The 12,672-nt window shown below is 38.2% G+C and overlaps 1 protein-coding gene across 1 annotated transcript; it reads right to left on the bottom strand.

Moving 5' to 3' along the window:
- Nucleotides 1–3,683: 3,683 nt before the first annotated feature.
- LOC138885048 (uncharacterized) lies at nucleotides 3,684–5,715 on the bottom strand. Its single transcript, XM_070165937.1, has 4 exons — nucleotides 5,653–5,715; nucleotides 4,358–4,474; nucleotides 4,066–4,290; nucleotides 3,684–3,989 (listed from the first exon to the last, which is right to left on the bottom strand). Exons 1-4 carry the CDS (start codon nucleotides 5,713–5,715, stop codon nucleotides 3,684–3,686), a joined length of 711 nt encoding a protein of 236 aa, XP_070022038.1.
- Between the last annotated feature and the right edge of the window lie 6,957 nt (nucleotides 5,716–12,672).

Genomic DNA, 12,672 nt, shown 5'->3' with positions numbered 1-12,672 from the left:
ATGTTTATCTTCGTAAATTTTTGGAATCCGACCATGTGGGCCTGAGGGTTGGCTTTATCGATTTTTTGAGCGGAGTTGAAAATTGTTATAATTTGATTTATAATGAGCATTAGAGTATATGTTTATGGATTTGCACATTGATTGACTAGTTTTGGAGCGATGGACACCGGTTTGAGGTGTTAGAGTGGCGTTGGAGCCGGTCATGGAACTTCGGAACGAGGTACGTCTCCTGTCTAACTTTATGAGGGGGAAACTACCCCTAGGTGATGTATTTAATATGTGTAACTTGTTGCGCGGGACGAGAGCCCATACGTAGTTAGATTCATGTTATTGTCCGGGTAATCTTAGATTCACACCATGTTATACTTGTATTATAGGGGCTATCCTTGCTCATTTAATTCTTTTATTTTGCATTACAACTTGAGACTAGATGTGTGTGGAGTGATAGACTTCCTTTATTTTGCATTACGAGTTTCATGATTAGCCACGAAATAATTGTGTTCCTCTTACGGATTCCTCCCGCACTATGTGTTTACATCGAAAGGTTTTTCTTAAAATTATAACACACACGTTTATTCATGAGTGGGGTCAAGGACCTGCTAAAGCTTCTTAATCTAATGGGATCAGGTCGTTCGCCTCGGCAGGATTATGTACTACACTCTCATGGGAGCAAGCCGTTCGCCTCGGCAGTAATAGATGCATCTATGGTTTGTGCCGTTAAACCCTCGCCAGTGAACAGATTATGATGGGATCGGGTCATACGCCTTGGCATTTTTATAAAATACTCTCATGGAATCGTGCGTAATATTTGACAAGACGTCAGTGTATCTAGGAAAATTTTATTTTGTGTCTCATACAACTGACACTAGTTGTATGAGATATCTTTTTTGTCTCATAGTTTTGTGGACCCAGATTTTTGTGGACCCAGAAGCGTAAGATTGGGGTTTACAAATTTGTGAGATAAAAAGGAGCCTCACACAACTAATATCAGTTGTGTGAGGCACACAATAAAACTTCTTGTGTATCTACGAGTCTTCCTGATTTGGATTATGACGATCTATCTGGTGAGATCCATTATATATAAATTCCTCGGTTGAGGAGGAAATTGCAAATTGGGAGCTTGAGCTTATTGTAGAGAGGATTGTACCATGTATTTACACTTGTTCATTTCCCCCATATCTGTTTACTTCTTACATGATGTTTTAAATGTCAATACCATACAAGAGGGGGGTGATTTGTATGGTACCCAATTTTTGCTTAGCTGAACTATAGAAAGACCTGGTTCTTCTATGTGTTCCAACTACTACTGTTTGCGGAATAATAAGTAAAAAAAATAAAGAACACAAAGATTTTTACATGGAAAACACCTGGCTCAAAAGGTGAAAAAACCACGACCTACTACTCAGTAGGATTTTCCCAAACTTCCACTAAAATCACTGAGCCAAAACAGTATTTACAAAACTCTTTGTAAACCTAAGGATTAACTCTAATCCCATTGTGGCACACAGCCTCAACTGTTGTGACAACTTCAAGTTAACTCTAACTTGAACACTCTAGGTACCTAATACAATTGCTTCTATGAAAGCTGAAAGGTACAATGTAAAATCACCTACTACAATTGAACTAGAATAAAAGATAGACACATGGAACTGGTTCTTTTATCTCGTTCAAGTAGCTTCAGGATTGCGCAATCGAATCACATATAAATTGCTTGCAAAATTGCCTTGCTCTTTTGCTCTCAATTTAAGTTTAACTTCTGCTTATGTGAATTCCCTGTAAAAGAGAACAACACTGATATTTAATAGGTTAGTCATCAGAGATTGACTAGGATTCAAATGCTACTCTTCTATCGTAGAAGAGTTTAAGGTAATCTCAAACTCTAACACTATCTTCTTCCTATATTGTGTTCTCTTCATGTAAGGAGTCTTTCTTTCCTTATCTAATATGCAACCTTTTTGATCAGATCAGGAGATATTGCTTCTTGATCAGTTAGATTTATCTCTTTCACGTGCATCTCACATGTACAGGTTAATCATGACTGTGCTTCACAAGATGGACGTGGTGCATGTCTGAGTTCTTTTGTCAATCTTAAAAACTTCACCTGTTCTTGGGCCAACAAATTACCCCTTGTTGATGATGACAAACCCTGTGCTTTTTATTTACTTGGATCCTGTGAGAACTCAGCTTAACCATCAATGCAAAGTTTAGAAAATTCACTTATCATCAAGGACCAGGTTAATTAAGTTATAAATATAACTTATTCAGAAAGTGTAAAGGACAATATTTCTTCCCCCTTTTGGCGTCATTGAAAAGTTGCAAACAAAGTGTGAGTCCCAGATTTTAATAAGTACTCATGGCCATTGGGGCAACTGCAAGTGCAATCATGGTTTAATCATCAGTAATCAAGAAAACATATTTAAACTATCAAGGAAAGATTAACATTGAACAAGAGCAAAAACAGTAGATATTATTGATAGAGGATATGTTGCTACCACAATCCACAACCAGAAAGCAAAAAACATTTAAATATGAGCAAAAAAAGATAGAAAAATCCCTAATCCGGGTCACTGAAGGTACTAGACAGGTTTAAGAGACAAAAGCTAGAATTCCTAAGGCTTGGGGAGCTAGAGAGTTGGTTTTGGGCTTGGAGAAGATTCAGCATATTATGAAGAATTCCATCATTCTTCTCATTTTCCTTGGTAAGCTCAGTTCTGAGAGCATCCCTCTTAGATTCCACCTCTGCCACACGAGCCTTGAGCCTAGCTATCTCAGCATCCTTGGCTTCACATTTCTGAACAAGAGCCCTGACTTTACTGTTAATAGGAGTCTTCTTGGATGAACCAGGTTCATTTGGGATGGCATTGACTAAATAGTCACAAGCAATCAGGGTGTTAATGCCAGAGTGATCCTTGCTTGAAGCCATTTCCTATTTCTTCAGAGGCACATTGCACCTATCCAGAATCGTAGTTAAAATAAAGCCATAGGGGGTAGCATGAGCCTTGGAGCCATTGATGACCCTGTCCAGCAGCTTATGATGAAGGCAGACCAATTAATTTGCCTTCCACTTTCCAGGTACTCCATAAGAACTAGGTCCATATAATTTGCAATATGCCTTCTCCCATGTCTAGGCAATAGGCACTTGTAGACAAATTCAAACAAGACCTTGTGATGTGGCCTCATTTCACTCTTCTGAACAGCCCTAGCCTTATTCACATCTTCAGCATCACAGAACCTCCTGGTAATATCAAGGGCAGTAGGAAGGGAGTCCAGAAAAGGCCACCTTTGCCTTGTATAGTCATCAAACCCTTCAGAGGGTATATCAAGTATCTCTCCCAGTTTTTCTGCATCAAAGGACAATCGAACTCCTTTCACCATGCTGCTAACCTTGCCATCCTTAACCTCTGCGTTTGCTATGAAATCAATGATCTCATTCCTGGCTAGCCTTCCATCCATCTGAAGGACCATGTCCTTCCACCCCTGAGCAGCTAAGGCATCCACCAGTCTTATCATTCCTGGTTCCACCAAGTCTTTCAGCAATCTACCCTTCAAAATTTTTCTTTTGCCAAACATGGCAAGCTTGTCTTGTTCACCATCAGACTCATCTTCTTATTCTTCTCCACTTCATTCCTCATCTTCAAAAATTCTTACTTGTTTACTTTTCACTGCAGATCTTGTCCTCTTGGCTAATGAAGGTTCAGCAGCCTCAGACACAGAGGAAGACTTCTTGGAAGAAGTCTTGGGCTTTTTGCCTCTGAGGACTCTGCAACCTTCCCATTTCCTTTAGCCATCTTTTTCTTCTTACTCTCAGCTACAACCTTTTGGAGATCACTCTCACTCTGTTTCACCCTGCTTCTTGTAGCTCTTTCCTTTGGCAATGAAATTTCAGTAGGTGTTGGGGATGAAACCTTTCTTTTCTTGGTGGGTTTAGGAGCACTGGGGGCTTTTGGTATGGGAGTTCTTTGTTTCTTTTGATCATAACTTGCCCCAATCTTTTTCAGCAGGTCTGCTAGGGTCTCTTCAGTAGATGAACCATGTTCATCACCTTGTGTACTTAGATTAACTAACCCTTTCAGCAGCTTCACCAGAACCACTTCCCCCTGACTTCTTTCCACTCTCTTCTACATTTTCTTGTTCAACCCCACAGATAGCAAACACAGACAAATTAGCAGTGGGTGAATGATCAACCATTCTTTTCCCATTTTCCCTCTCATCACCACATGCACCCTCTCTCTCTCTCTCTTTCTTTTTCAGATTTCTTTTTACCTCCACTCCTTTATAACTCAGGTAATTCTACATCCATGTTAGGCCCAACCAAAACAAACCTAGTTTCTAGATTTTCAGTCAAAGAAGAACTTACCTTAGAAGGGGATTCTTGAGTCTTCTCAGAGTCAGAAGACCCAGGCCCTTTCCCCTCACTAGCGGATTTGTATGACTCAGAATCAGAGTTGGAGCCAGAGTCTTGGACCTGGCTTGCCTATAATGTCTCATTTAACTTCTTTGAGAGGACCCCAAACGCTACTGTTTTTGAGCAAGCATTTTTACCCTTCTCAGCCTGGGTTTTGGAGATGTGCTAGGTGGAGGAGGGTAGATAAATTGGAGGAAGTGGGTGGTGGAGGAGTTCCAGGATTGTCTTGTGGATTTGTCATAATTGTTGGTTTCTTATGAGAATTGGTGAGTTAGAATTTTGGAGAAGAAAGCAAGTGAAAGTGAAGAGGGATTTTTGACAGTTTAGAATTATGGAGATGGTAGGAGGTAATGATGTGTATTTAAAAAGAAATACACATTTAATGTATAACGACAGCCTTTGCAGTGGTCATTTAGAGGTCTAATCAACCTGAAATTTCAGGTTTGAATAAACGGTTAGGCTTCCCTAGATTTTAGGCATATTTTGTGGTTTAGAATTCTAAAGCTGACGGAACTGGTTCAAAATTAACGGATAGAATTTTCTAAGGAATTGAACAATTGTAGGACTTCTGCTCATGATTTAAATATTTATATTTCTAATTGTGCAGAGTATAGAAAATAGGGATGGCAATGGGGCGGGGCGGGTACGAGGTGGGGCGGGTTTCAGCATTCCCGGGGCAGGGTAGGTTACAGTGTTTGCGGGGGCGGGGTGGGTTCTAATTTCGTTTTAAAAAATTAACGTGGGGCGGGGCGGGGCGCGGGTCAAGATTTTTATTTTTTTGAACTAAAACCGTATATAGGATTGTAATTTACAAGCATTTTACTTTTCCTTTTTCTGCATAATTTTTTTGTTCAAGTCCTATATCTTCACAAATTAAAAAGAAAATATGTAATACCCCAGTTTATTTTATTTTCTGTATTCTTGTTTTCAGAGATGATGTAGTAAGTAGGAATATTTAATATCATATATTAGTTTGACAAAGTAAACAACGTGGAAGGTGTTGAAGGAGTTCGCAGAATTGTTTTGTCTTTTTCAGTTGGGACCATTTCATTATGGCCTAAATATATTATTATTCTTCAGTTAAACATATTTGTCTTCTGTAAAATGGGCGGGGCGGGGCGGTTAAAAACAACAAATTTTGTTTTGCGAGGAGGGGCGGAGCGGGTTGGAATTTTCGCGGGTGTGCGCGGGTTTTCCCCGCAACCGCACTGCCACGCACCATTTGCCATCCCTAATAGAAAACATACCTTAACTTTCAGATGAACCCATACTGATGAACCATGTTCTTCATTTATAATTCTCTTGACCATGCCTCAATTTACCATAATAGAGAAAATTTTGTAAGAGATGAGTGAGTCATATTACCACATGTCAAAGGAGTATACTAATTATAGTATGAAGCCGAGTAAAGATTAATCTAGATATTTACACAAGTTCAGATTTCCTAGCCAATTTTTCTTTTCATTTTTTCCTTTTTTCAGTTTTTTTAATTTTTTTCATTGTGCATTCTGAGCTGGTCCTATTAGGTAATCTTAATCATTCCTAATTCCAACTTGTTCCTCTCAAAGTTTTCTCTACTCAGTGCTTTAGTGAAGATTTCAGCAATTTGTTTATCAGTAGCACAAAATTCTATGGAGATCAATCCTTTCTCATAGTTATCTCTTAAGAAGTGGTGTCTAACATCTATGTGCTTAGTCCCCTTACGATGAACAGGGTTCTTTGCCATACTTATAGCACTAGTGTTATCACAAAATATAGGAATGCAACCAACTTCAATGCCAAAATCTATCAGCTGTTGTTTGATCTACAACAATTGAGCACAACAAGAGGCAGCAACAACATATTCAGCCTCAGCGGTGGATAAGGCCATTGAATTTTGCTTTTTAGTGGCCCATGATACAAGTCATGAACCAAGAAAATGAGTCATATCTGAGGTGCTCTTTCTATATACAAGAAAACCTACATAGTCAGCATCAGTTGTCACGACCCGAATTAGAGGGCTGCAACGGGCACCCGGTGCCTTACCCAACCGTGTACCAACGTAATGTATTCTTTCTTATCATATCATCATGGGTAAATGGGCCGGAAGGGCTGTCATAATAAAACGAGAATGAAACATAAGGGAATACTTGGCATATGATGACCCAACATGTAATACAAACTTATATATGTGACATCCAGTCCTATAAAACCAAAATGAACACTCGTACACTGAACATAGGCTGACAAGGCCATAAAATCTTTCATATGCATGACATCTGTCTGCAAGCCTCTAAGAGTACATACATATCATAAGGTCGGGAGAGGGCCCCCCATACCACTCAATACATGTCCAAATCATGCTGACCAAATAGGTAACTCCGGAGCAAGAGGAGTGCACCAACACCTTCCGCTGAACTGATAGCCTACTAGGAGAAATGTCAACCTGTCTATTGGGACCTGCGGGCATGAAACACAACATCCCTAGGCAAAAGGGATGTCAGTACGAATAAAGTACCGAGTATGTAAGGTAGAAAAATATGAACAAGAACAGTAATATAAAGAGAGATAGAAGAGATACAACTTGTAACATCTGAGTGCCTCAGGGAACTACTGACATGAAATGCATAATACATACATACATACATATATATATATATATATATAAACTTTTAAAAACATTTGCCTCTGTGGGCATCATCATCATCATATTGTACCCTGCCTCAAAGAGGACTCGGCAAAAATGTACATAACCATCATAAGACTGGGTAGAATCATACCTGGCCATGTGAAGCTCGGCAAACCCAACTGATAAATGGTTGCACAATAGGTATCATACCCGGCCGACTATAGCGTGGCTCGATAGAGTAAAATAGATACGTATATATAATGCATGCTCGACTCATGGAATCACGTGCTAAACCTTTCGGAGTGACGTAAGGTCGGTATCCTCTGTACACGTTATTAGGACTAACTCTTCACTATGAACCTTATAAGAATCAGGAAGTACCAACAACATTGATAACATAATAGTAAAAGAAGCAACATTAACATCAATCGTTCCATAAGAAGGGAAACAATGTAAGTACTGTTAGCTTCTAAGAGTAGAGTATCTTTGGAAGCTCGTTCATTGCTTATGTACAATCGAAGTCATGCAAAAGAAGGAAAGGGATGGACTCACATACCTTGTATATATACTATCCAACCTCAAGCTATGCAAATGTCACGACTCCTTAGTCTACAATAAGAGAAATGACACTATCGTTATCGTTTAAGCGTCGTAATTATTGTATATTGACCACAACCTATTTTACAATGAAACGGACAGCTCATCCACTATATATATGACTTCACACAAGTCAAAACAATCACAAATAGCCCAACATACCTCTATCACTTCACACACCACACGACAACCATAATAATGTCAAACAATCCGAAAATGTTACATCAAGCGACCAACAAACAACCTTGCTATTATGTGGTGTTTCTCCACACCCTTTCTCCTCTCAACTACATAAAAATAGTAGCAAAAGAGACAACCCAATACCAACAAGAAACAACCCAAAAAAAATAGTCCCACAAGTTCATCAACTCAAAAACAAAAATTCAATTTATTTAAACATGTTTCGACTTGTCTTTCCTTTCAAATTGAGAAATACAACCAAAAGTACATCATTATACCTCTTATCCAATAAAACAGCCATGAATTCAACTTAAAAATTAGTTCATAGCCAGCCAACCATTACACAAGAACAAACAACTTACCATTCTTTCGAAACTAGCTAGGTTTATTCTTTACGATCGAGTTACAACTCGCAAACGCATAGATAATGGAAGGAGAAGCATAAACTTAACTTGTACTGAGTATAACCCACGAAACCTAGTCCTTCTTCATCAAAAATAAGTTCCTCAACACGGCTACAAGAAGGAGAAAGAGAAACTAGCAAGCTGTCCGGACTTTTCAGCACTAGAATCGCGTCGTAACACCTGGAATACCCTAGGGTTTGTGTGGGATTTTTTGGGGAGGAGTTGCAGGGGTTAAATTAGGTTTTAAAGGTATGAAAGATGGATAAAATAAATGAGTTTATAAGCCTTTAAATGTCCACTCTTGGCCGACTTTAGGAGGTTTAATTGAGACCTCTCCTTTTGGCAAGTAGGTGATGCACCTACTTGTCACCTACCAGTCTGCGATGTCTTTCAAAAACATGAATATCTCTCTACTCTAATATCGTATCAACAAACGGTTTAATGTGTTAGAAAATAGACTCGTATATATTCAATTTGGTAGGTATATCATCCCCTAATTCGAAGTATATTGGGAGAAAAACTCAGTTACATTTGACCTAATTTTCAGCATATTTATGAATCGAACTTGTGATGACCTTTTCTAACTTTTGTTCCACAACTCTCTTGACTTCAAATCACAACACCAACTATCATATGACTAAAAATCTCATAACATAATCTCCTTATAATGTTAATAACCCTAGTCTCACGCCAAAAGTACATGGTAAAACATTCCAACTTGTCGACTTTCGACGAAACTTATTTTCTTCAATTTGTTTAGCTTCTAAGCCTTCAAGCCCTCTTGCTACTTAGTATTAATGATCTTAAATATTTGTAACCTCCACGTTAATATGATGAACTAACTTTGTAAACTTTTCAAAGATGATTCCCTTTTTGAGCTTACATTAATTGACTTATGACATACTCTTACGTACGAAAACATGGGGTATAACATCATTCCCCCCTTTGGAACATTCGTCCTCGAATGTTGACTAATGCGCTTATCAATCTCATAACCTGTAGCTCTTAAGAATACTTTAATATTTTCCTTGACATCTTGGAAACTATTTTGTAAATAAATCCAAAGGCCAGGGTATTCCCCTCTTTAGGCCTCTTTCTCATACCACGACCTGTGGTCGGAATTTTCTAATCTCGTAACTGTTGTTACCTTCTGACATGCATCATGTACAGCCGTGTACTTATATGTGTGCCTATGCGACTCTTCTCTCCTTTTTCCTCTAGCTTTTAGCCAATCTCTAGGCCTCACTTTATGAACATATACAGAACTATGACAAGATGTCCCTCAAGGCATTTATAGGTGTACTAGAGTTCTTTGCTTGGTACTTTATTGAACTTACGACTATTTCTATATCTTGTTTCATAGCCTTGTATATATATCCTTATGGCTTTACTACATCTAGGTAGGTTATACTATACCATAACACTTACTTCGGTTTATTATTACCGAGGTTTGCTACCCAACTCCAATTTACTCTCTCGCTGCTTATCTTATATGTATAAATCTAAGTCATGTAATGCTTCCTTGTTACTGTTCATCTAGATAATGGCATCATAATCTCCTCTCATATTTTGGAACTCTTATCCACCTATTATTGATTCACCTTAATGTTGATCTATAATCCACCACTGATAACTTGAAACCTCTTACGTAATACATTGTCACTAGGGCTCACGTCTCATCGAGGAACATCTGAAGTGGCTTTCCTTATCCACCTAGGGACGATACCATACTTCAATAACCATATTTCATAGCATCCCAATGTGATTCGTCTTATATTCTAATCCCGTGCCATCCATGAAGTCTCTTCTCTTTGAATCATTACTCAATTGAAGGCCTAAATATCATCCTTTTATTATTTAGAACAATTACACCCTTACATTACGACTAGGCCAACATTCTATATCTTCTAAATGCTCCTAGTCTTAGACTCTTCTATGTTAATTCAAGCTATACTGAGCTTTTTATAACATACATAAACTATCAGCTCTCTTGTTTGATGGGCTTAATACCGAGATCTTACCTATTTTTGTCAGTTCCTAACTCACCTTTTCTTATCCTTACTCCCATTTACCTAAAGTCTTGTCACTCTGCTATACTTTAGCTTGAGACCTGTACATATCTATTTGTACTACTCACATCCTTCCTTTAACTTGCTAGCACCACAGATTTCCTTTTGTGCCTTCTCAATTGTCTTTAAATGTAAGCAATTACTTTTCCTGGTCGTTCTGCCACTTGTTGTGGCTTGTCTTATTTCCCACAAATACTATAATTTCATGTACCTCATATGATCTCAAACACCACCTTTGATTTTTTTTCCATTTATTATCCACTATAGGCGCCACTTTCTTATGGAGTACATATAATGTTGTAGTGAGACTATTGTTACCAGACCAATTCTTCTTCAAGTTAATATGCTTAGGTTGAAACCCTCTTCCTTATTTCTTGAGCTAGTCTTTCGTGGTAGTACTTAGGGGAGATCCTCTGACTCCTGTAAAGCTTCAAGCTTATTACACCGTATACCCAAAGAAATTTTTTATGTTGTCACTCACCTATAATTATCCTTAGTTACTTACCTCCGTGCCCTTGTGCTCGTAGGGTTGCTTCTGTACTAAAAAATTTTATTGTCTTCCTAGTGGCTCCGTCTTTTATTTTTATAACACTTATACGGTACCTTTAACAACCCCAAGTCCTATCTGAATATTTCTCAAGGATTACGACGTCATATTTGCGAGACTGAATTCACTATGTTGGGGTTCACTACATATATCTTGCTTGATCTGCTGATTTGTCTGTTTCCTCTTGTCTAGCCATAACAAGGCTCTTCCTTAATCAATACTAACTACACATTGGTCCATTCTCATATCTATATTCCGCATAATCTCTCTTGGGTTATTTTCTTTGTCTTAACTTATCACTCGTACTCGCTCCTTATGTATCGAGTGTCAATTCACACTTATTTATCAATAACATCCTGGATGGAAAATTTTACTGCCTCTCCCCGGTGTCGTGCTTGTATAATATTTTAGAGTCGCAACTTATCTGTAGGAACTGAATAAATGCAACATCATCCCTTTCTCCTTTTTACCACATTCTTCCTTTATTATCTCATAGTTACCTGAAACAATAAATCCGACTTAATACCATATCACACCATCTTCCCCCCTTTAGGAGAGTACTAAGACTTAGTGCTACGAAGATCTACCTATAGATGTTTTACCTCTTCATCTTTGGCGTCTTTTCACATCATCAATGACCCTTACTCGCCTTATGGTAACCCTTATGTACCAGGGATAACTGAATTTCTTAAGTACGAAGGTGACACCTAGTGTAACTGGCACTCTTAGTCCCTTAAGATTAACTCTGCTCAAAGTGTTTTCTTTAGGGAAGAGTCTTCCTAAATGACCTTTAAAGGTTATTCGTCCGTTGTCTATTCTATTATTGTTGGAATGCGATCTCTGAAGTTATCACGATGTCGATTATTATCAAATCCTTCAGTCCCTAATTCATGTTCGGTTTTATCTTGTTTACTATCCCATACTAAATTCTATTACTATGGGGGTCTAATTTTTCCTTCTGGTAATCACGTTCGAGTCACCAGCTCAATTCTCAAATGAGATATAACCTTTGGCCTATACTCTATTATTGTCTCAAGGCTTGTCACCTCTTGTATTTTCCTTCACTTGACTATAGGCTCTATCATCATGTCATATTTTGATTTACCGTTATCACCCATTTATCACATCTCACTCATAATACTTTATTTACCCTCTTCTTATTCTCCTGCTAATATTTCTGTTTATCACTTTACTCTGAAAACTTCAACAAAACATTCTTTGCTTTTAGCTCCCCTTGCCCCATCCACTGGCTCTTCGGGTTGCCTAGTATTCTCTCTTTACTAGGAACGGGAGCCATACAAAGGTAAATATTTATCCCTTCTAGGATTCCAGTGCCAATCTTCTAAATTTTTTTAGACATTCTAGTATTCATATCTAAATGCACTATTCTAGATTGCACCATTGGGGTGTCTCACAAGGAGAACTATTACAACATTTGCAAAATATTTCGGAAATGTTAGCTAATGACAATAATCCATCTACTATTTTGGGTTACTCTAGCCCCAATTGGATCTTGCTATCCCCTTCTTCTCTTAAACTATATCTGTCAACTCCGATAGGGCATACTGAGATGGGCGGGGCCAATTTTACATACCTCTGTTACTATTGAAGGTAACTCAAAATACATATATTTCTCTGCCTGAATTGTAAAAACTGAAAACCTCCACTAACTGGTACCTCGTAACCTTCGCCACCTTACTTCTTTTACTTGTTGAAACTTGCATCAACCTTCTGATTCTCTTGTTGCTTTTTAAACCATATGGGTGGATAGATATTCATGCCTTACGCTTGCTTATCAATAAACTTACGCGTCTTAGTACACATATAATCTACTGAAGACCTTACATTTACTCATCATAAGC

The sequence above is a fragment of the Nicotiana sylvestris genome, chromosome 2, assembly GCF_000393655.2.
Source record: "Nicotiana sylvestris chromosome 2, ASM39365v2, whole genome shotgun sequence".
NCBI lineage: Eukaryota > Viridiplantae > Streptophyta > Magnoliopsida > Solanales > Solanaceae > Nicotiana > Nicotiana sylvestris.
Note: the sequence above shows the minus strand (reverse complement) of the source record. Positions and strands in the feature narration are given on the sequence as shown.

Excerpts from the sequence above, each read along its gene's own strand:
- LOC138885048 (XM_070165937.1), bottom strand. The coding sequence starts at position 5,715 with ATGGTCAAGAGAATTATAAATGAAGAACATGGTTCATCAGTATGGGTT. Across the intron at positions 4,475-5,652 it reads GGGTTCATCTGAAAGTTAAG|GCAAGCCAGGTCCAAGACTC; the intron begins GTATGTTTTCTA and ends GAGACATTATAG. Across the intron at positions 4,291-4,357 it reads CTCAAGAATCCCCTTCTAAG|AATTACCTGAGTTATAAAGG; the intron begins GTAAGTTCTTCT and ends ACATGGATGTAG.